General features: G+C 41.0%; 2 protein-coding genes across 5 annotated transcripts; one reads left to right on the top strand and one right to left on the bottom strand.

Moving 5' to 3' along the window:
* Positions 1–344: 344 nt before the first annotated feature.
* Positions 345–13,059, top strand: atp7a (ATPase copper transporting alpha). Of its 4 annotated transcripts, XM_029512393.1 has the most exons (24): positions 345–619; positions 1,835–1,965; positions 2,905–3,403; positions 3,840–4,616; positions 4,879–5,094; positions 5,206–5,369; positions 5,592–5,753; positions 5,935–6,011; positions 6,203–6,419; positions 6,588–6,821; positions 6,945–7,036; positions 7,549–7,676; positions 7,862–8,016; positions 8,106–8,240; positions 8,379–8,573; positions 8,786–8,968; positions 9,080–9,293; positions 9,451–9,597; positions 9,749–9,891; positions 10,122–10,325; positions 10,508–10,625; positions 10,737–10,839; positions 10,957–11,262; positions 11,351–13,059. In XM_029512393.1, the coding sequence occupies exons 2-23, from the start codon at positions 1,846–1,848 to the stop codon at positions 11,225–11,227; spliced, it is 4,554 nt and encodes a 1,517-aa protein (XP_029368253.1). In that variant the 5' UTR covers positions 345–619; positions 1,835–1,845; the 3' UTR covers positions 11,228–11,262; positions 11,351–13,059. The 4 variants fall into 4 exon arrangements, with proteins under 4 accessions (XP_029368253.1, XP_029368254.1, XP_029368252.1 ...); XM_029512394.1 differs by having other exon boundaries at positions 4,906–5,094; positions 10,957–13,059; XM_029512392.1 differs by having other exon boundaries at positions 10,957–13,059.
* A 2,010-nt stretch (positions 13,060–15,069) lies between these two features.
* Positions 15,070–19,586, bottom strand: sfxn1 (sideroflexin 1). Its single transcript, XM_029511869.1, has 11 exons — positions 19,522–19,586; positions 17,796–17,965; positions 17,536–17,706; positions 17,201–17,299; positions 17,014–17,089; positions 16,582–16,667; positions 16,312–16,439; positions 16,105–16,154; positions 15,778–15,827; positions 15,453–15,500; positions 15,070–15,292 (listed from the first exon to the last, which is right to left on the bottom strand). The coding sequence occupies exons 2-11, from the start codon at positions 17,957–17,959 to the stop codon at positions 15,196–15,198; spliced, it is 969 nt and encodes a 322-aa protein (XP_029367729.1). The 5' UTR covers positions 17,960–17,965; positions 19,522–19,586; the 3' UTR covers positions 15,070–15,195.
* Positions 19,587–19,741: the final 155 nt, after the last annotated feature.

Genomic DNA, 19,741 nt, shown 5'->3' with positions numbered 1-19,741 from the left:
GAGTGTGTGACTTGCTTTGGATCTGCAGGGGCTAACTGGTTTGATGCTAATAGCATCTGGCAGTACTAGGTTGTTTTTTTTTTTTTCTTGCATCTGCAGATTTAACTTTAATTCTGTCTATGTAGGGTACTAATTTCACCAAGATTTTTGAATCATCAAATATATATTTTTTAATTCCAAGACACATGAAAACATGCGTTGATAATCTTTGGCTAATCCCACCAAATGGAATTATGAAAATCTAATAATCGCGTTAGTACTTTCACTTTGTCCCCGGGAGAGTGACTTGCAGGACAGGTTGTATGCAGCGAGGTAGCCTGTCAGACCTGTCTGAGGGCGAAGGAACATGGCGTAGTGACAACACACTGCTCAGCCGTCAGTCACATCGGCATGAGGAGAGGAGACCAGACAGCCTCGCTGATCTGACTTTCATAACTGCAGAGTTGGAAAACTCAAAATACAACAACCTCTGGTGTCGACCACAGACAGGAAGATGCCGCATGGTGTCCGCTCAGCGGCCACCGTAGGCTAAAGAGGAGAGGCTAGCTAGCGAGCTAGCTGAATTTTGGTGACGAACATAGCCTGAAGCAAGTTAACCGGAGACTTCCCCCTAAATCAGGTTAGAGCGTTTTCCTTTATTCTGGACGTATCACAAGACACTTTTTAACAGGCGGCATATTTTGTTTAGTATATAAGATGCAATGATTGCATACAAAGAGACAAGCAGACGAGATGTGGGATAAGTAAAACTTGCAATTTAGCTTAGAGGAACTAGCAGCTAGCTTCTTTTACCCTGGCTATGTGGAAAAACAGGAGACGTGGTTACTTATCAAAATGTGAATATTATATTTTAAGGGTAGGAACTCACTGTAGTTCAGGACAGACAGGTTAACGTTGATTTACTTGTGTAATAGTAATAGTGAATTTACTATATTTGTTTTCTGCAGAGTCAGTGCCCTGCTGGCTTTCTCTGACATTGGTGTCTCAGGCACAAACTTGCCTCAAGTCGGAGATGTGCCCTATTGTAAGACGGCCAAGTGTCCATAAAAGAGTCCAAATAATTAATTTTAAGAAAAATGTGACTCTTAATTCGTGCCAACTTTCAGTCAGCGCTTACAAGAAGCTGATATTTTCAATTCAACATTGGGCTGATAAGAGGCTGAAGAGTTTGTTTCCCTGCTATGACTCTTTAAAGTCAATAATGTCTGCATTTTGTCAGCTTTTCTCTATTTGTGAGAAATGGAGGCAATCTCCTCATAAAGCTTCCATTTTCTGATCAAACATTACAGCTAAACAGGGAAACATTGTCCATTCCTAGCAGTATTACTACTAGTTTAGATTCCATACGTCATTCTGAGTTTATCAGGTGAAGATGCCTGAATTAGTGGTTACAGGCTGTGAATGTAAATGGAACTGAGTTGGCAGCAGTGGTGCAGCTAAAAGATGCGTGCTTCCCTCCCTCACAGGTGCAGTAGTTGTGTTTTTGCCAGCTTTTAAACTTAATATCCGAAAAATATGATGAAGGATCCCTTTCACAGTTTTACTCGTGCTTTTCTCTAGATGGACTTAAAATATATTTTGATTTGTGGGTAAAAAAAACTGTTTTTTGTAGCAAATTTTACTAATGCAAAGTACCATGTAACCTATGATAACGTGATAAATCAGTCTTTCGTCATTTTTTTCTTTTGATCCTAACATGACGGGAACAACAGGTTTTTTTTATTGGCACGTATTACATAATCCATTTTGTGAAGGAGTGTAGCTGGTTCTTTTATCATGGATAATCAAACTTGTTATCGATAATCTTGTTCTTGTACTTCTTTTGTCCTTTCAGACTAACCAATCATGACACAGAAAGCCAGTCTGTGTTCAGTTTCCCTCGGAGTGGAGGGTATGACTTGTGGCTCCTGTGTTCAGTCCATCGAGCAGCGCATTGGAACTTTCCCAGGAGTGATACATATCAAAGTAAATGCAGTCTTTGTAATGATATTTTTAACATTCAGCGGCAGACTAAGAATTTCTTGCACTTAATGATCTGAAATGACAACCATGGATGTTATAATGATTCAGCCTGTATTTTACTATCAGACTTGCTATAACTTAAAGCCTTCTGTTTAATTTAGAGGTATACAGCTTTAATAATATTGCGGCCTCTCCCTTGGGACTAGCTGCTCTCATTTACAATAAATCAATGGAGCCATTAGAGGTAGTTAAATTACAATTGTTGTTGCCTGCTGTTTTGGTTATTGTGTGTTTACCCCTCAGGCTGAGGTTAAATGAGAAGATAATGTAATAATGTGTTTGAGATGGAGCTCTGCCCTTTGCAGACCTGTGACGGTTGGGTCAAAATGCAATATGTACCAACAGGAAATGTCATTTGGGTCCGACGATAATCTCGTGCCTGCCTCGTTTCATGGTTATCTTAAGAGACATTCTGGGAAGAGTGTATAGATTTTTCTTCCTGAAACAATGATTGCCTCATTCTAAACTTTTTCCCATTTCTCCCTCTTAGAAAAAATGGTTAATCTAATAGTCAGGCACATTCACTTCATGCAAAACCCAAGCTGTGGTTTGTGACTCATGGCTCAGTCAGGTGATCCCTTCAGAGTGTCACATGGTGAGAGCTAAGGGTCATCACAATGAAAAAACATTCTGGAAGCTCACCAAAGCTGTTGACTCATTCGCTGTTTTTTATATCCTAATGTTACATTATTAGAAAAAGACAGAATTTGACAGGAATTTAGATACCCTTGAAGGGTATACAGTTACATTTGGCATATTTGGCTTTTTTTTTTTTTTGACAGAGTAATCCGTCAGTTTATAGTAGTTTAAATTATTTAGGCTGGCATGATTTTGATTTTAGAGAGTGACTTAGTTAAACTCAAAACATGACTATTTTTATAGGTGTCTTTAGAGCAGAAGAACGCCACTGTCATATTTGACCACAACCAACAGAGTCCAGAGTCTCTGTCTGAGGCCATCGAGGACATGGGCTTTGAATCAAGCCTATCCGAGTCCATCAAAGCTACACAAGTCTTGACTGACACGCAGCTGATATCGACCTCAGGTCTGACATCTGCAGCCCAAGAGGAAGCTTTGAAGAACCTTTCCCAGATTCAGGGGGTGCTGGATGTCAGCGAGAGCCAGAAGGGTTTCACTGTCACTTTTGTTCCTTCATTGACTTCATTGCTGCAGCTGAGTCAGGTAGTGGCCAGCGTAAAACCTCAGGAGGTCCCCACTCCCAGCAGCTCTGAGAGAAAAGATCCAACCATGTCCCCATCTCACAGCAGGGGAGGAGAGGTGGCACTCCTTAAGTTGTGCATTGAAGGAATGACATGCCACTCCTGCACCACCACTATTGAAGGGAAGATTGGAAAACTGAAAGGGATTGAAAAGATCAAAGGTAATGTACTTGACCTGTTCATAAAATTACCTTATAGTCTGAGCTAATGGGGATGTGATCACGCAGTTGCACTGTAGAAGAATAAATGTCTTTAAGATAACAGGGGTCATATCATTGTATATATCAGTCAATTTGTAGGTTCACTAGTGACACATTACTTAGTAGGATTTGACCATGACTCATAAAACCCCTTATCAGTGCTATTGCAGAATTGGATTATAGGATGTCACAAGTTTGTTGAGTATGTCAACTGGCTGTATATACTGCTGGGCATATGCTTCATATTGCTTTAAAAGAAATTTGTGTTAAATTTTATTCTGATGACAGATTTATAATAATTGGTTACACATAAATGCCATTTATGCGATTATTGACATTGTTAAACACCCATTGTATCTCTGCTTTTGTAACTTACTCATGTCTCAATTATCCACAGTTGTTTTAGATTCTCAGGAAGCCTCAATCATGTACCTGCCTTACCTCATCACAGTCCAAACCATCATTGACCAGATTGCTGTGGCTGGCTTCAAAGCTTTTGTCAAATCCAAGCCTCACTCGCTGCAGCTGTCCCCCAGTGAAATTGAACGTTTTGTTCATTCTCAAAAACCAACAGTTCTTTCACCATCAGAGTCTTCAGAAGAAACAGAAATCTTCATAGACACAACACTTATAATGCTCAGGGTGAAAGGTATGCACTGTCATTCCTGTGTGGTCAATATTCAGGACAATATATCTATGCTGCCTGGTGTCTCCTCTGTGGAGGTCTCTCTGGAGAAAGAGAAGGCGTCCATCTGTTATGATCCTCTAAAGGTTACTGTGCCTCAGCTGCAGCGGGCCATTGAGGCACTGCCTCCAGGAAACTTTAAGACTCAGTTGTGGGACTCCTCTGGCCCTCTTAGTCCTGTATCCATCTCACCTATACCTGCCTTGTCATCACCTTGGCCTGCAGGACCACCCCAGGCCAAACTTCCTGCCTTACAGCCTTGCTTCTCCCAGCCCCTTGTATCTGTAGCTAAGATTTGCATCGAAGGCATGACGTGCAACTCCTGTGTCCAGTCCATTGAAGGCATGATCGCCCAGAGGAATGGGGTCATGTCTGCCCAGGTCTCTTTGGCTGATCACCAGGGGATTTTTGAATATGATCCCCTCAAGACCTCACCTAAGGAGCTGCAGGAGGCCATAGAAGACATGGGCTTTGACGCCTTCCTACTTGGTGAGGACAGTTGGTGTTGCTTTTCAATTGTCTATTTACTTACATAGTGAAATTGCTAGCTATATATTTCTGTTTTAACCAGACCATTGTCTGTAAATAGTCTAAAGAAGAACTTTGTTGACTCTGCATGCTAAAACACTGTTTGGAGTGTCTCCTCCTACAAGTAGCTTCTGTTTGTTTGACTAAGCAACAGGGGTCTGGTGTAGAATTGGAGACGTCATAGCTAACTGCAATGTCTTGATAGATAATATGTTTTCCACAGAGACCAATTCCCTGCTAACTGTGCCAGATCCCAGCCTGTCAAAGTCTTTGAGTCGAGCCCCTGTGAAGGATGAGGAACTGGACAGTGGTCTCCATGAAGAAACACCCCAGGGACGCAACAGAGACAAGCACTCTACTAAATGCTTTATCCAGATTGGTGGGATGACCTGTGCATCCTGTGTGGCAAATATTGAACGAAACCTCAAGAATGAACCTGGTCTGTTGCACAAATATATTTCCTTATTGTTATATATTATATATTTCCCAAGGATTTTCTAACTCATTGCTTTCACTGGGAACTAAACAGAACATCTTTAATGTTGTGCAGGTATCTACTCTGTTCTGGTGGCGCTAATGGCCAGTAAAGCAGAGGTGCGCTACAATGCTGAGATCATCGACCCTGTGAAGATAACAGAGTGTGTGAAAGAGCTGGGCTTTACTGCCTCTGTGATGGAGAACTATGAAGGCTCAGATGGAAACCTGGAACTAGTGGTGAGTTACTTGGTGGTGGAACAGTCTTTTTAATATGTTAGATAAAATGGAGAAGATATTTTCACCTCATGAAATCCATGTTCATCAGCATCTGAAAAGAAAGTTGAATACATGCAACATTCTTTTGATTGCATTAAATGAGTTATACAGTCCCCTCTTCATACTCTTTTGAAGATAATTTTGTCCCTTTCTCTACTTGTGCTCCTCTCCACCTTCTTTCAGGTGAGGGGAATGACGTGTGCATCTTGTGTTCACAAAATTGAATCCAGCCTTATGAGAGAAAAGGGGATTATATATGCCTCCGTTGCCTTAGCAACCAACAAAGCACATATTAAGTACGACTCGGAAATTATAGGGCCACGAGACATCATCAAGCTCATTGAGGTATTGCAACCTTTGTGAATGTTATTTAAGCATTTGTTATTTGTTATTTTTATCAATGTTCTTTATTTCCTGGTGAAACCAGCATGTACTTACCAATATATTAAAGGCAATTTGTTTCAGACTTTTTATGTGCTGCATTACAGTTGAGTTGATCAGTGGTTTGATTGTTTATTATTTGTAGAATCTGGGATTTGAAGCATCTTTGGTAAAGAGGGACCGCAGTGCTAGTCACCTGGACCATAGCAAGGAAATACGACAGTGAGTACCTTTTTTATGCATAATGTTTATGCTTAGTTTTCTTGCTTATGTGCTTGTATGAAAGTAGAAATGCCACTAAATAACATTACATCTTATTGCATTCTGTTATGACAAGATGGTACGATTTAGGATTTAAACCTAGGTCATAAATTGAATTAAAATCTGAAAAACAAATATTTTCACCCTCTAAGGTGGAGGAAATCTTTCCTGGTGAGTTTGATTTTCTGTGTGCCTGTAATGGGCATGATGATCTACATGATTATCATGGACCACCAGATGAATCATCAACACAACGCTACACTGGAGGACCGCACCCATTACCACTCCAACATGTTCCTTGAGAGACAGCTGCTCCCAGGCCTCTCCATCATGAACCTCCTCTCCTTCCTCTTCTGCGTGCCTGTACAGGTAAATCAGAGGGATCCAGTACAGCTGCATGAAAAATTATCACAACTTTTTTCCATTCTTTTTATATTGTTTTGTGTGCAACATAGGCACGTTTATAGCATAGGGAGAGTCTGAATGAAATATTTGAGCTTCTGTGAATTTAAATTGTTCTGTTTTTCCTCTTCTTAGTTTATTGGAGGTCGCTACTTCTACATTCAAGCCTACAAAGCTGTCAAACATCGATCTGCCAACATGGATGTGCTCATAGTTCTGGCTACCTCCATAGCATTCACCTACTCTCTGGTTGTCGTGATAGTGGCTATGGTGGAGAAGGCTAAAGTCAACCCCATCACCTTCTTTGACACACCACCTATGCTGTTTGTCTTCATCTCCCTTGGACGCTGGCTGGAACAAATCGCCAAGGTATAGCTCATAATTTTTAATGATTATTAATATTTAATGTAATTATATTTTTAAGATACTGAAATTAACACCCTTTTAAATAAACGTTTGGAAAATGTTTTCTCTGCGTGCTTCTCCATCCAGAGCAAGACGTCTGAAGCTTTGTCCAAACTCATGTCTCTACAAGCTACTGAGGCCACAGTGGTCACTCTCAGCAGTGACAAGTCCATTCTCAGGTACTCTACATTTACGGTTAACAAGCACGTTTATTATCTTATTATCTTAAGTTAGTGTAGACACATTCCATATAAATGTTCAGTTTAAATGCCAGTAGAACGATTTAATGTGGCCTAAAAGGCCAGGTACACATGCTGAGAGTGGTTTTCAACAGCGAGTTGTCAGATCCAACTGATTAAATTCCACTATATCTCATTTCCAGTTATAATTGTACACACTAGCCTCTCACATGACGCTATCATAAATTGATCTTCTTAATGTCCATTTTTTATATTTGATGCGAAAAATATATGTCCAATATTTGTCTCATTACTCAATTTCTCAAAAATGGGATATAAATAAGGAAAAGTCCTTTTGGTCTAATGCTCTTAGGGATCCAGCAGAAAGAAATCTATCTGAAGAAAACTGTGCATTATTGTGCGTACTGTGCGTTATTTTCTGTTGTGAAAAATAGAACGTCAAAACTAGTTTGCAAAATCTACATTGTTTTACATCCATATGTGTCATTTAGTGAGGAACAGGTGGATGTTGAGCTGGTGCAGAGGGGTGATGTGGTGAAAGTTGTTCCAGGAGGGAAGTTTCCAGTAGATGGGAGGGTCATTGAGGGACACTCCATGGCCGACGAGTCTCTTATCACAGGTTGGTCACAGGACATGAGATGCAATGTTGGCAAACTACAACAATAATAATATATCACCTATTTTATATCAATCAAAAAATAACTTAAATGTGAAAAGATCATTTACCAGATTTAATGAAACATTTTGGTGAATATTTCAGCTCTGCCATCTGTTATCTGACCAGCTGGTTCTTTTCAACCCCAGGTGAGGCCATGCCAGTGACCAAGAAGCCTGGGAGCTCTGTGATTGCTGGCTCCATTAACCAGAACGGCTCTCTGCTTGTCAGTGCCACACATGTTGGAACGGACACGACATTGTCCCAGATTGTTAAACTAGTGGAGGAGGCTCAAACTTCAAAGGTGAACGTGGTTTGAGTTCTGTCCTGTGTCTTCCTCCTCTGAGATTACATTGGGCAGGTGTGTCATTGCATACATATTTTTTTCTTCAGGCTCCAATCCAGCAGTATGCAGATAAGATCAGTGGCTACTTTGTACCTTTCATTGTTGGCATATCTGTTCTTACACTACTTGCCTGGATCATCATTGGATTTTTGGACTTCTCACTTGTGGAGAAGTACTTCCCTGTGAGTCCTCTTGTCTGACTGTATCAGTCTTCTCACTATACATATTGTGCCGTATCATTTTCAAAAACATTCCCTAAGTGAAAGTAAATTGGAATTAATTTGAAATAAAAACTAACTGTAACCATTTCCTCCCTGCAGGGTTATGACAGGAGCATATCCAGGTTTGAGGTAGTGATTCGCTTTGCCTTCCAGGCCTCCATAACAGTGTTATGTATCGCCTGCCCCTGTTCCCTTGGCTTAGCAACTCCGACAGCTGTCATGGTGGGCACAGGTGTTGGAGCCCAGAATGGTATTCTTATAAAGGGAGGAGAGCCTCTCGAAATGGCACATAAGGTGTGTTAATGATGATACTTCCTTATGCTGTATGTAATCTAACAGAACAGTTGTCTATTTTATGAAATGATTCTGTTTTAAAAGGTTACAAAAGCAATTTAGAGCACATATTATCATGATTAAATATCCTAAAACATTTGAAACGGCATCAAATATTTCTTCAGTTTAATGGTGTTTATTCTTCATGACTATTTTATCTCTCGTTTGTGCAGGTTCGGTCTGTGGTTTTTGATAAAACTGGAACCATCACATATGGTGCTCCGAAGGTCATCCAAGTCAAGATAGTTGTAGAAGGGAACAAGATGCCTCGGTCCCGACTCCTGGCCATCGTGGGTACGGCTGAGAACAACAGCGAACACCCGCTGGGAGCAGCTATCACCAAATACTGCAAACAGGTCAGTCGCTTACTTAAGTTTAACCTCCACACTACTCCTTCTGGTGAGACACATGATGTTGTCTTATTATACATCCGTTTGTATTATACATCCACGTGCATCTGTGTGCAGGAGCTCAACACAGAGTCTCTTGGGACGTGCACAGACTTTCAGGCAGTGCCAGGCTGTGGCATCCGATGTCACGTCAGCAACACAGAGACCCTGCTGAAACAGGCGGACAGTGACAGCGAGGACAGCAACCAGCGTAACAGTGTCCTTGTCCAGATCAGTGACACCCGAATAACAACGAGCGCCCATCCACTCATCATGGACCCGCAACCATTAAGTAAGCTGGGAAATGCAGTTCTAACACACAGCTTTGCTCACATATTAAACAAAGTATTGAAATATGAATTCAAGTTATAATGGAATTAGATTTGCTTAATTTTGCTTCATTCAGGTTTCCTTGCTGCCGTGTAATCCATGTGTTCTCTGTGTGTTAGGCCTCATCCAGACAGCCACTTACGTCGTCCTGATTGGAAACAGAGAGTGGATGAGAAGAAATTGCCTTCAGATCACACCAGATCTAGATGAAGCTATGATGGAGCATGAGCGTAGAGGACGCACTGCTGTTCTGGTAGCTGTTGATAGTAAGTAATAATATTTCACATGTAATCTTAGTCTAATATGCTTTTTACCATAATTCCAGTTACTCACTGTCTAGAGTTATCATCTTCCCTAAAATGTATGTAAATTGCACAGCTGTAGTCTAATTGTTAACCCTTTTCCTTTTGTATATAGACTCACTGTGTGCAATGATAGCCATAGCTGACACAGTGAAACCAGAGGCTGAGCTTGCAGTACGCACTCTGAATAACATGGGTCTGGAAGTTGTGTTGATGACTGGAGACAACAGCAAAACAGCACGGGCCATTGCTGCACAGGTATGAAGAGAGTTTGGGTGTAGAGCTAGGTGGCAGACAATATCGACGAGTGATAATTATAGTCATTATTTTACATTCTCTGCAGATGCATACTAAAACATGTATTCAATAGAACTGGATGCTTTAGCATATTCTTAAATGGTTTTAGTATTTAAGTGTGCTAAGTTGGAAAAGGAAGCTATCAGTTTTTGTTTTTTTTGTATATTTCTGAAATGTTGTCTGTCCTCCAGGTGGGCATCAGAAAGGTGTTTGCTGAGGTGCTTCCTTCCCACAAGGTGGCCAAAGTGGAGCAGCTGCAGCAGGGAGGCAAGAGAGTAGCCATGGTGGGTGACGGTATAAATGACTCACCTGCTCTGGCTATGGCTGATGTGGGCATTGCCATAGGAACCGGCACAGATGTGGCCATAGAAGCAGCAGATGTAGTGCTGATCAGAGTAAGTGGATTTTGTCATGGAACTATTTGTGTTTCAAATGTTTTGACCTGTTAAAACCTCATTGAAACTGTTGATTTGTGTTGTGCAGAGGAGAGATAAATGAATCCTTTTTAATTTAATGAACAGAAACACAATAGGTTGACACTACAACCCTTTTCATTTCATGTTTTTCCTGTCTACAGAACGACCTCTTGGATGTGGTGGGTAGTATCGACCTGTCCAAGAAGACTGTAAGGAGAATCAGGATCAACTTTGTATTTGCTCTCATCTACAACCTAGTTGGCATTCCTATTGCTGCTGGTAGGTGACTGCACAACATTACAAGATTTAATGATATTACAAAATTACACTGAAGGCAGTAATTCAAATAATTTCAACCACAGCAGTCATTTGAAATTTGTCTGCTTGCAGGTGTATTTCTTCCCCTTGGTCTGGTCTTACAGCCATGGATGGGCTCTGCTGCCATGGCACTGTCATCTGTCTCTGTGGTTTTGTCCTCTCTACTGCTCAAATGGTAATGAGATATTAAATTCTTAGTTGCAGCCCTTTTATCTGTTTGTTGTTTTTCTTGCTCTAATTGTAGTCAAACTGTTTCCCGATCCTTTCTGCATTTGTCTCTCCCATTGTCTAGTTACACCAAGCCCACTGCAGAGAAGTTGGAGGCTCGACTAGACAGCAGGCATCAGGGCAGCCTTTCTGATGTCAGCATTCACATTGGCATGGGTGAGATGCGTCGTCCCTCCCCTAAACTCAGCCTGCTGGACCGCGTTGTCAACTACAGTCGTGCCTCCATCAACTCCCTTCGCTCTGACAAGCACTCACTCAACAGCCTGGCGCTCAATGAGCCTGACAAACACTCTCTGCTGGTGGGGGAGGCGCAGCACGAGGAGGAGTTTTGCTGAATATGGAAGGCCCACACGGACCAGCCATGAGATTGGTATGCTGAAGTAAATGTATTCATCCAAGTCTAGACCATGCTCAGCTGAAAGAGTTACACTGAATAATGGTGTATCCATCTGCTGTAGGTGCCTCGGAGGCAGCACCTCTGACCCGAAGAGCGCTTAGATTGCCCTTGTTTTCTTTATGATCAGCCACCACATCACATGGTCATCAGAGCTTGCAGAGCTTGCAGAGATGGTTTCCTTTCTTTCAGTAGCAGACTATCTTTTGTTGAAAGTACTGCCCTTGGGCACACTGTTTGACTGATCCTTTGGCGCTCTGGTCCTCTGACACTGTGTAGGGGCATGACACATCCTGAGAGCCTTCAAGCAGATGTCCACATCCAGAGAACAGTGATGATTAGCTGTGCCTCTGTGGTCATTTGCTAGTACAATCTTTAATATCTATCCAAAGACATTTTAACAGTGGTGTCCTTTGTAAGAGTGGACACTAAAGAGTTGTATTTTAACAAATTTTCCCTGAGTGGAAAATTATGATAACACTGTTGTATTATAATATTCCAGAGTATTTATATTACCATTATTTATCTTTTTTTTCTCCATTATATCTTATGTGAACAATGAAGTTGTTGAGTCCAAATGGCAATTTTAATTTTCAGTCTCCCAAATGTCTAATTACTGAACAAGGTAAGACAAATTGACTGACTCTCAGAATCTATGTAACCTGCAGAGACAAATTGTGCAAAATACCAGAAAAATTTAAATGCCAGTTTGACCCAAGTGCCCATTAAAATGCCACTCTGGCAAAGTACAACACATTCCAAAGATAGAACATTAGCGGTTACCTTGGAAATAATGTGCACAAAGTGCAAATATAGAAAAGGTCAATGACACAAAGCAGAGAAGAGGAAGTCTGACTGTGAATGGTGACGTCAACTACAGAAGACTCCAGTCACAGGTTTCTGTTGTTGCGTTCGCCTTCTGGATCTTAGGTTGATTATATAAGATGTCTATGAATGTGAACATTATTCATCTTTAAATTTAAACAGAAGTTGTTACATGAATTACATGTTCGTACCTGTTTGGTAATCATTATTTGCTTGCTGCAAAGAGAAGGTTTATGTTATGAAAAGGCTTAATTGTAAATGCATTTGTGCTCTTTTTGTCACAGCAGGAGATGATGTTACTGTTGAAGAGTTTCATTCACTGCTGCATATTTTTCATTTCTTTTGTTTCGTATGACGATGAAAATTTGCGCTGATGCACTTGATCAAAGAATAATGTTTGAACCCAGGGCAACAGGAAACACATAAATGTCAGCAGACTAGATCCAGGAGTTTCACCAAACAAGTTACTGGCAAATGCAAAACACGAGCAATGGAGTTGAATTTCATCAAATCTAATTGTACAAGTTATAAAATTTAAATACAAACTACTTCTTGCCTTTGTGGACGGAGACCATTCAGTTGAGTATACTTGATTTTTTTTTCTCTCCTGTGAGTGATTACAATGATTATTTTTTGCATGGCTATCTGGTGAGGGAAATCAGGAGATAACATTGTCCACCTATTCCTTGAATGTTTCAGTCCAAATTTCTCTGGTGTTCCTTCCTGGTGCTGTAAGAAGGCATCAGATTATCCTGCCACCTCCTAGAGAAGCAGTAGGTTCTGTAGCAGCCACATGTTTTGAATGTGATATGCCAATCGGATGTTTCATTGCTTTGTGAAGCCTGTGAGAGTTAAAATCTGTGTGCACTTAAATGGAGTCCACGCTTTCTATCGATGCATAGTTCTTATGAACAGGATGTGCCTTGGAATAAAACGTTTGTTACTTTGTTCTGTCGTGGTCAGTTAAAACCAAAAAATGGGGCTGTAGAGCCACATGTCTATCATAGAGAAACACCAGACACAAGAGTTCATCAACTTTATTTCATCCAGTTAGTCTAAACATTACATCGCCTCAATGTACTGCAAAACAATCAAATACTTTGTCATCTATTTAAAAATATTCATTTCGGTGGATGCAAACTGTAATTTTTTCTTTTTTTTGATTTGAATTACTTTGGCTGTAATAGGATTTAATTTAATTTGGTAGTTTTAATCTTTTGTTGAACATGTTAATTCAATTCTTTAACAAATGAAAGGATGAATTGTCAGACACAGAGTTTAATGCTGAGAAATAATGTCTACCTAAGGGCAAGAATAATATTTCTCTTCTTAATCCATCTAATCAACAATTTACTGAAAAGCATTGTGGCCAGGGAACTGGCCAGGTTTGCCAAGTTTTAAAACAATGTGCAGTTTTTGAAATCTGTTACAACATTGTGCTTTTCTGGACTAACGCACCATAAAACTTGTAATTTGAAAATGCTACATTCAGTTACCTTGAACACTAAAATAGCAAAACTTTACTTCAAACTAGCTTGAAACAGCTCCAACTCCCAACATGGACCACTTAAAAGAGTTACTTTTACAGCTATATATATGTATATATATATATATATATATATATATATATATATATATATATATATATATATATATATATATATATATATATATATATGTATATATATATATATATGCACACACACAGTATATTAAACACCTTACAGAAATCACACCGTGAGGAACAGAGGGTACAATGAATGCAAATTAGTTCATTTCACAAACGTTTGATGTGAAATGCATTTGCATTAATTGCACTGAATGATTTCAATGATTTCAACAAACACTGAGTCCTAAAATATATTCAAAATCACTTACAGACTTAAAATGAGGAGATATGGATCAGTGATTTAAATCTTGTGATTATGTGGCTTCAGTCCATTATTTTTACTGTCATCCCTGATTTCAAAATATGTGATGCAATCTGACATGTTGAACAATCTCTTTAATCTAAAACTGGCCTGATATCTAACATAGACACCAAATAGACATAGAAATGCACTATGAAACTGCCACATTAAGTCTGTGTAAGGCATGAATGAGTTATTGAATTTTAGTGGGGTCAAATATAGTCAAACAAAATCCTGATCAACCACTGGTTGTTAGAAATTCTATAAATGAAAGCCAGTGTGTTTTCCTGAAAAGATCACCGATAACATTTTTAGCTCTCCTGAACGTAGCTTCAGTGTGACAAAATATACAGAAAAGTTAGTTTTCAGAGAAGCCATTGTTAAATCGCTTGCCACTCGGACAAGGAGTGGTTTGTTTATGCATGTTTATGCACATATATATATCTATTTATATAGATATAGATATATATATGTTATATATAAATAGTATGATAGACACTGAGACATCAAATAGCACCATGTTGGCCCATCAATGGCTGCCACCATCATCGCGTCACATTTTATGGGGTGGATCCCTGGACAATGGTCTTCAGATTCACGATTGGATGTCAAGAGGTCTCAAGGCTTGTTGTATTTCATTCATTTGGCAAAATGATCGCAATCCAAGTGAGTTGAAGCGAATATCATCAGAAAATTACTGAGTACAGATTTGGCAAAGGCATGAACTGCAGAGGACTGATCAGTGTTAATATCTGATTATGTTGTAATACAGGTACAAAATGGACCGTCCGCTAACCTTCAGTAGGAGAATATGAAATGATTGGTGGCAACATACAACCAAACAAATGAGCAAAAATATACTGCACAGGAAATAAAAGTCCACTTTAAAATAATCATACATGGGCCACTCTATCTTTTGTCTTGCACACACTTTTCATCCGGCCCTGTCAGAGAAAAATCTTCTCTAGCAGTAATAAGGAAGTCACAATGACAATGCAAACACTCTTTACAAAGGGACTGAGTGAGAGAGGGAGTCATCCGATACCAATCTGTATAGTGGAGATGAGGAGACACAAACTTAACTTTGGCACACTGAATGAGGAGGGCTGGCAGAGAGGCAAGGACCGAGCCTGCAGCTGTGTTATGGCAGTGATTGGATGAAGGGGCTGCACACTCATAGCCCTTTGTTGAAGTAGACCCTCTCCACCCCTGGGTGGTTGGCCCTGATTTTCTCCTGCAACTCTGGCTCCAAGCGGCTCACTGATATAGAGCTAGAGCAAGGAGAAGAATGGAGAGAAAAGTCAGAAATGAATGGGTTACACACATTTACTGTTGGCGTATTGTGCAAAAATTCAGGCAGACGAGAATAGTGCCTACAGGTTTGACTGGTTCCTGTTAAGATAGTACCAAAAGATCAGCCAATTGACTCACCTCTTCTGAGGGAACAAAGCACAGCACAGGGGAGTAGCAAACACCAGGCTGAAAGAGAAAGAAAGTAGGAAACACCTCTAGGAAACACACAAGCACAGTCCAGAATTTATTCATTTGTCTTACTAAAAATTCAGGATGTTATTAGAGTCTGCCTGTTGGCATCCAATGAACCACAGTTTAGATTTCTGAACTCACAGGCACTACATTACACTGAGTAAAACAATTTTTATGGATCCCGGGATTTCATATCCTTGTAAATTTCAGCTTGAAATTTTAAGGGATTTGACATGGCCGCTTATCAGGTGAACCATCTCTGACGACTCACCAGAATCCCACCAGGCTGACTTGAATAGGTGCACTCATCCATGGGAACTTCTGAAAAGGCCAGGCAGAAAAAAACGAATAAGGGGCACAAAAGCAGCAGCGAATTCCCATACTAGAGTGGCCTCATGTTGACAGCGCTTTTCATTCCTTTGATGTGTGATTACTAAAAAGAGCCAAGTGGCAGAGACAGTGTGGAACATCGCGCTCCCACCATCCAGTTTATAACTTTGTGGTATTTGAAATGATGGATTGATGAAACGGAGGAGATTACCACAGCAGATGCATTCCCCTCAAGTTCCTATCTTCAAGAAAAGAGAAATCTGCCTACCTTCAGAAAAGCCTTCTTTTCCAAATGGTTCATCAGAAATGGAGGGATAGCTAAAAAGACATGACATATTAACAAACAATGCAATGTCAAGTAAAATTTTAGCTGCAAAGATGGAGGTTTGGTACTAAACAATGCCATCAGCTGACAGGTAGGAATTAACCTCAAAGCAGGAGTTTAAATGAGCTGGTGAGGCAATATTGTTCGTACCCATTCCTGGAGAAGCCATGAGGATTCTGGAGACCACAACCTGAGAAATAGCCTGTTGTGCAGCTTTTGTTGACTCTCCTAACCTGTTGTCATTCTCATCTGTTATGGGAATACCATGCTGAAGTTCTCTGAAGACAAGGAGCAAAACACATTTAATCAGAGAAGCAGTCCAAATGGCGGGTCTTACCTGCTCTGTAACAGGGACATTTTAAATCATTAGTATTGTGTCTTCAAAAGATCAAAACCATGAGGCTTTAAATTGTGCCTTACCTTTGTCTCATCAGTGGGATGTTGATGCAGTTAGCAGCAGCTACAGCAGCGAACGGAACAAAACGTCCAATCAGAGGTGAAACGTGCTACAACAGGAGTGAAGAAGCATAGAAACAGGAGGGGAGAAATGAAATTTGGCTATGCAGTAATCCTGACAACACAATCAATTTCATTTTTCAGGCCTTTATTACAGGTTACATTTAAGATGCTGTACATCACGGCTTTTCAACATAAATCAGGATGTACCCACACCAAGTCACTATAAAAGCTGGCATGACAACATGCTGATTACAAAGCATGACCATGTGAATAATATGGCTCCTCTATGACAAAGAGATTATTTGTGCATGGCTAATTTCATGTCAGCACACCCGTGCGGCTGAGGTCAGTGCATTAAAATGAGATGTGGAATGGGGTTAGATGAACTGATACCTTTGTTAGTGCATTTAGTCCTAGAGCGGTGGCAACTGCCCCTGTGGTGGCAGACACATAAGCTGTGCCAAGCTGACTGCAAACAAAAGAATCACCGGTCACAACAAACGAAAACTGTCCACACAAAAAGTGTTGAACTAAAGGGTTAATAGGAGCCACTGTCAGCAGCATCATGCCTTTCTCTTACCTGACTGTGATCGGTGCATCTCCACTCCGGTTGGTGTAGTTCACTATTGCATTGAAGGACTGATTGATCCACTGCCAGAACAAAACAGCTGGGGTCGTCCTGAAAGAGTTAAACTATAAAAGTTAAAAGATCATATTTATATATATATATAAAAATATATATATATATATATATATATATATATATATATATATATATATATATATATATATATATATATATATATATATATATATATATATGTATGTATGTATGTATGTATGTATGTATGTATGTATGTATGTATGTTACGATTTCTGTTAGTCCAATAAAATGGTTCTAAAACAAGTTCTTACTTGTAAAATGTCATCATGCAGCCAGTGATCGTCATGTTCATTGGAACCTGTGCTGACATGCGGCCAATCAGGATCATCTTCTCCCCAGTGTCAGGATGGAAAGCTGAGTCGAAAACATATTTGGCTCTCCACAGTTCATCCTCTGTCAGCCCTGGAGAGACTATTCCTTGCCTGCAGCACGGAAAAGAAACAACGTGGATCTGATATCAGCAATGAATTGTATCTGGCACCTGGTAAGTTGCAGCTGCAGCCTGGTTTACCTGTAGTCAGTGATGACTTTGTGTGCATGGGCTAGTTGTTCATTGCTGAGGAGTATGTTTCTGGGGTCTGTGACAGTGAAGAAGTGTTTAGCCCGACCTACGAATGTACTCTGGTCCCACCGGGGCTCCTTGATGTTTATGGAAGTTGATAGCTCTGCTGCCATATTTATCTGTGGAAAGGAAAAATGTTACAATTATCACATGAGGTATGTGTCAGCAAACAGCACATGCATGGATAATGCTCTAAGATGCAAGACTTTCCCAGAACAACATGGTGAATTACAGCACACCCCAACCCTGGATCATCATCGGGGATCATCATCATATTTTTCTTGGAATTGCGAGCTGGACCTTGTTTTCTTTTACTGAACCAAGTAAATGGAGGAAAACCAGTGAAAAATATGTTTCTTTTTGGATGGCAATGTTGCTAATTCATGTAATGTTGCCATGGAGAATGCTGACCTAACACAAAGGTTGCGAAGCTGCAAAGGCCTATTATGGGCACACACCAACCCCCCCAGACTGCGAGTCAAAGCAGCTCTTTGAAAGTGATAAAGCCCATGAACCCTGAACAAAGTATTTCTGTATTTTCACTCGTAAACTACATTTTGTATGGGGATACTGTAAGTCACGTGTAGTAGCTTACACAACAATCGAGGTTATCTTCACTAATAGGTGATATTTCATTCACGCTTTCTGCATTTATGATCTGGAACCAGATCAGACTGCCCTGCAATGAATAGACACTCCACTATCAAGAACATGAGCCCTGTGGATGTGCATGCAGCATGCTCCTTCCTCTCAGTGTGTGGGGGTCACTGTAACCCAGTCTGATCTGGTTTTTAACCATTTGTTCCTTGCTTCATGCGGGGAGACACCACCATACGGCAAATCCATGCACTGATCTGCAGCAGAACGATGAAACCCCAGCAGAAATTGCACCAAAGATGGCTGCTGGACTGACAATAGCACAGGAAGGTCCGGTGTTTGCAGGAGACTGTGTAATGTGGGAGGCGTGATGTCTCTTTAAACTGAACCAAACTCCATAAGGTTCTCACGAGATGGCAACAAAACACCCCCTTCTCTCAGCTTAACCAGCAAAACACCACACCACTGCAGAGGCTGGAAGGCCCTGCCTGTCCATAAAGCTCCACATTTACTCACCTTTAATGGAAGTGATTGATTATTGATGGAGGGGGCTTGGAGGACTGAACTTTGACTTCACACGGCCTTTGATCCATAAACCCTCAGCTGCCTCTGCCCTCACTCTCAGCCAATCAACAGCGGCCTGCGTGGCTGCACATTAACCTGAGATACACAACAGCTCCTCACAATCAGACACACCGGGGATCCGGACCTGTGGCTGCGGGAGCAGGGTGAGCATGCCCCGGGACTGGATACGGTTAAGAGTCCGACCCGACGTAGACCAGTCCAATCTGGACTGGGACTGGAGATGTTCCTGCATCTGGGCATCTGTCTACCGAAGTGTCCACCAAAAAATTATGACAACAAAACGCATTTCAACGTTTTGAAAACGGCCAATCAGGCTCGACATCTGTCCAGTTGTGCACCCCAGATTCGACTAGTCTGAGCCAGCCACATCCACACAGCCAGCCGGTCCCGTCTGGTCCCGTCTGGTCCCGGAGTCCCCCACCTCTCCGACACCGGGGCATGCTGCTCTTTTCATTTCATCTCAATGTCTCACAAATACAGAGAGCTTACTTACTGTACTGAGGGCTCTGGCGGTCCGCAAGAGGTGTCCCTGACAAACTGCAGCTGATTCAACACACAACAGCGTCAGCAGAGACGGAGACACGTCCCCCTGACAGGAACCTCACCGACAAAATAAGAGTCCCTTCTGCGAGCGAGAACGTCCACCAGAAAACACCGGAGAGCCCGTTTTATCCGTCTGCAGAAATGACACGGTGAAAGCGCAAGAGTTCATT

Source organism: Echeneis naucrates, chromosome 10 (assembly GCF_900963305.1).
Source record: "Echeneis naucrates chromosome 10, fEcheNa1.1, whole genome shotgun sequence".
In the NCBI taxonomy this organism is placed as follows: domain Eukaryota; kingdom Metazoa; phylum Chordata; class Actinopteri; order Carangiformes; family Echeneidae; genus Echeneis; species Echeneis naucrates.
The sequence above is the reverse complement of the archived record's forward strand: the minus strand, read 5'-3'. Positions and strand labels throughout refer to the sequence as shown.

Excerpts from the sequence above, each read along its gene's own strand:
- atp7a (XM_029512393.1), top strand. The coding sequence starts at position 1,846 with ATGACACAGAAAGCCAGTCTGTGTTCAGTTTCCCTCGGAGTGGAGGGT. Across the intron at positions 9,294-9,450 it reads CATGGACCCGCAACCATTAA|GCCTCATCCAGACAGCCACT; the intron begins GTAAGCTGGGAA and ends TCTGTGTGTTAG. Across the intron at positions 10,626-10,736 it reads TGGCATTCCTATTGCTGCTG|GTGTATTTCTTCCCCTTGGT; the intron begins GTAGGTGACTGC and ends GTCTGCTTGCAG.
- sfxn1 (XM_029511869.1), bottom strand. The coding sequence starts at position 17,959 with ATGGCAGCAGAGCTATCAACTTCCATAAACATCAAGGAGCCCCGGTGG. Across the intron at positions 17,707-17,795 it reads AAAGTCATCACTGACTACAG|GCAAGGAATAGTCTCTCCAG; the intron begins GTAAACCAGGCT and ends TCCGTGCTGCAG. Across the intron at positions 16,668-17,013 it reads GACTAAATGCACTAACAAAG|CACGTTTCACCTCTGATTGG; the intron begins GTATCAGTTCAT and ends CTCCTGTTGTAG.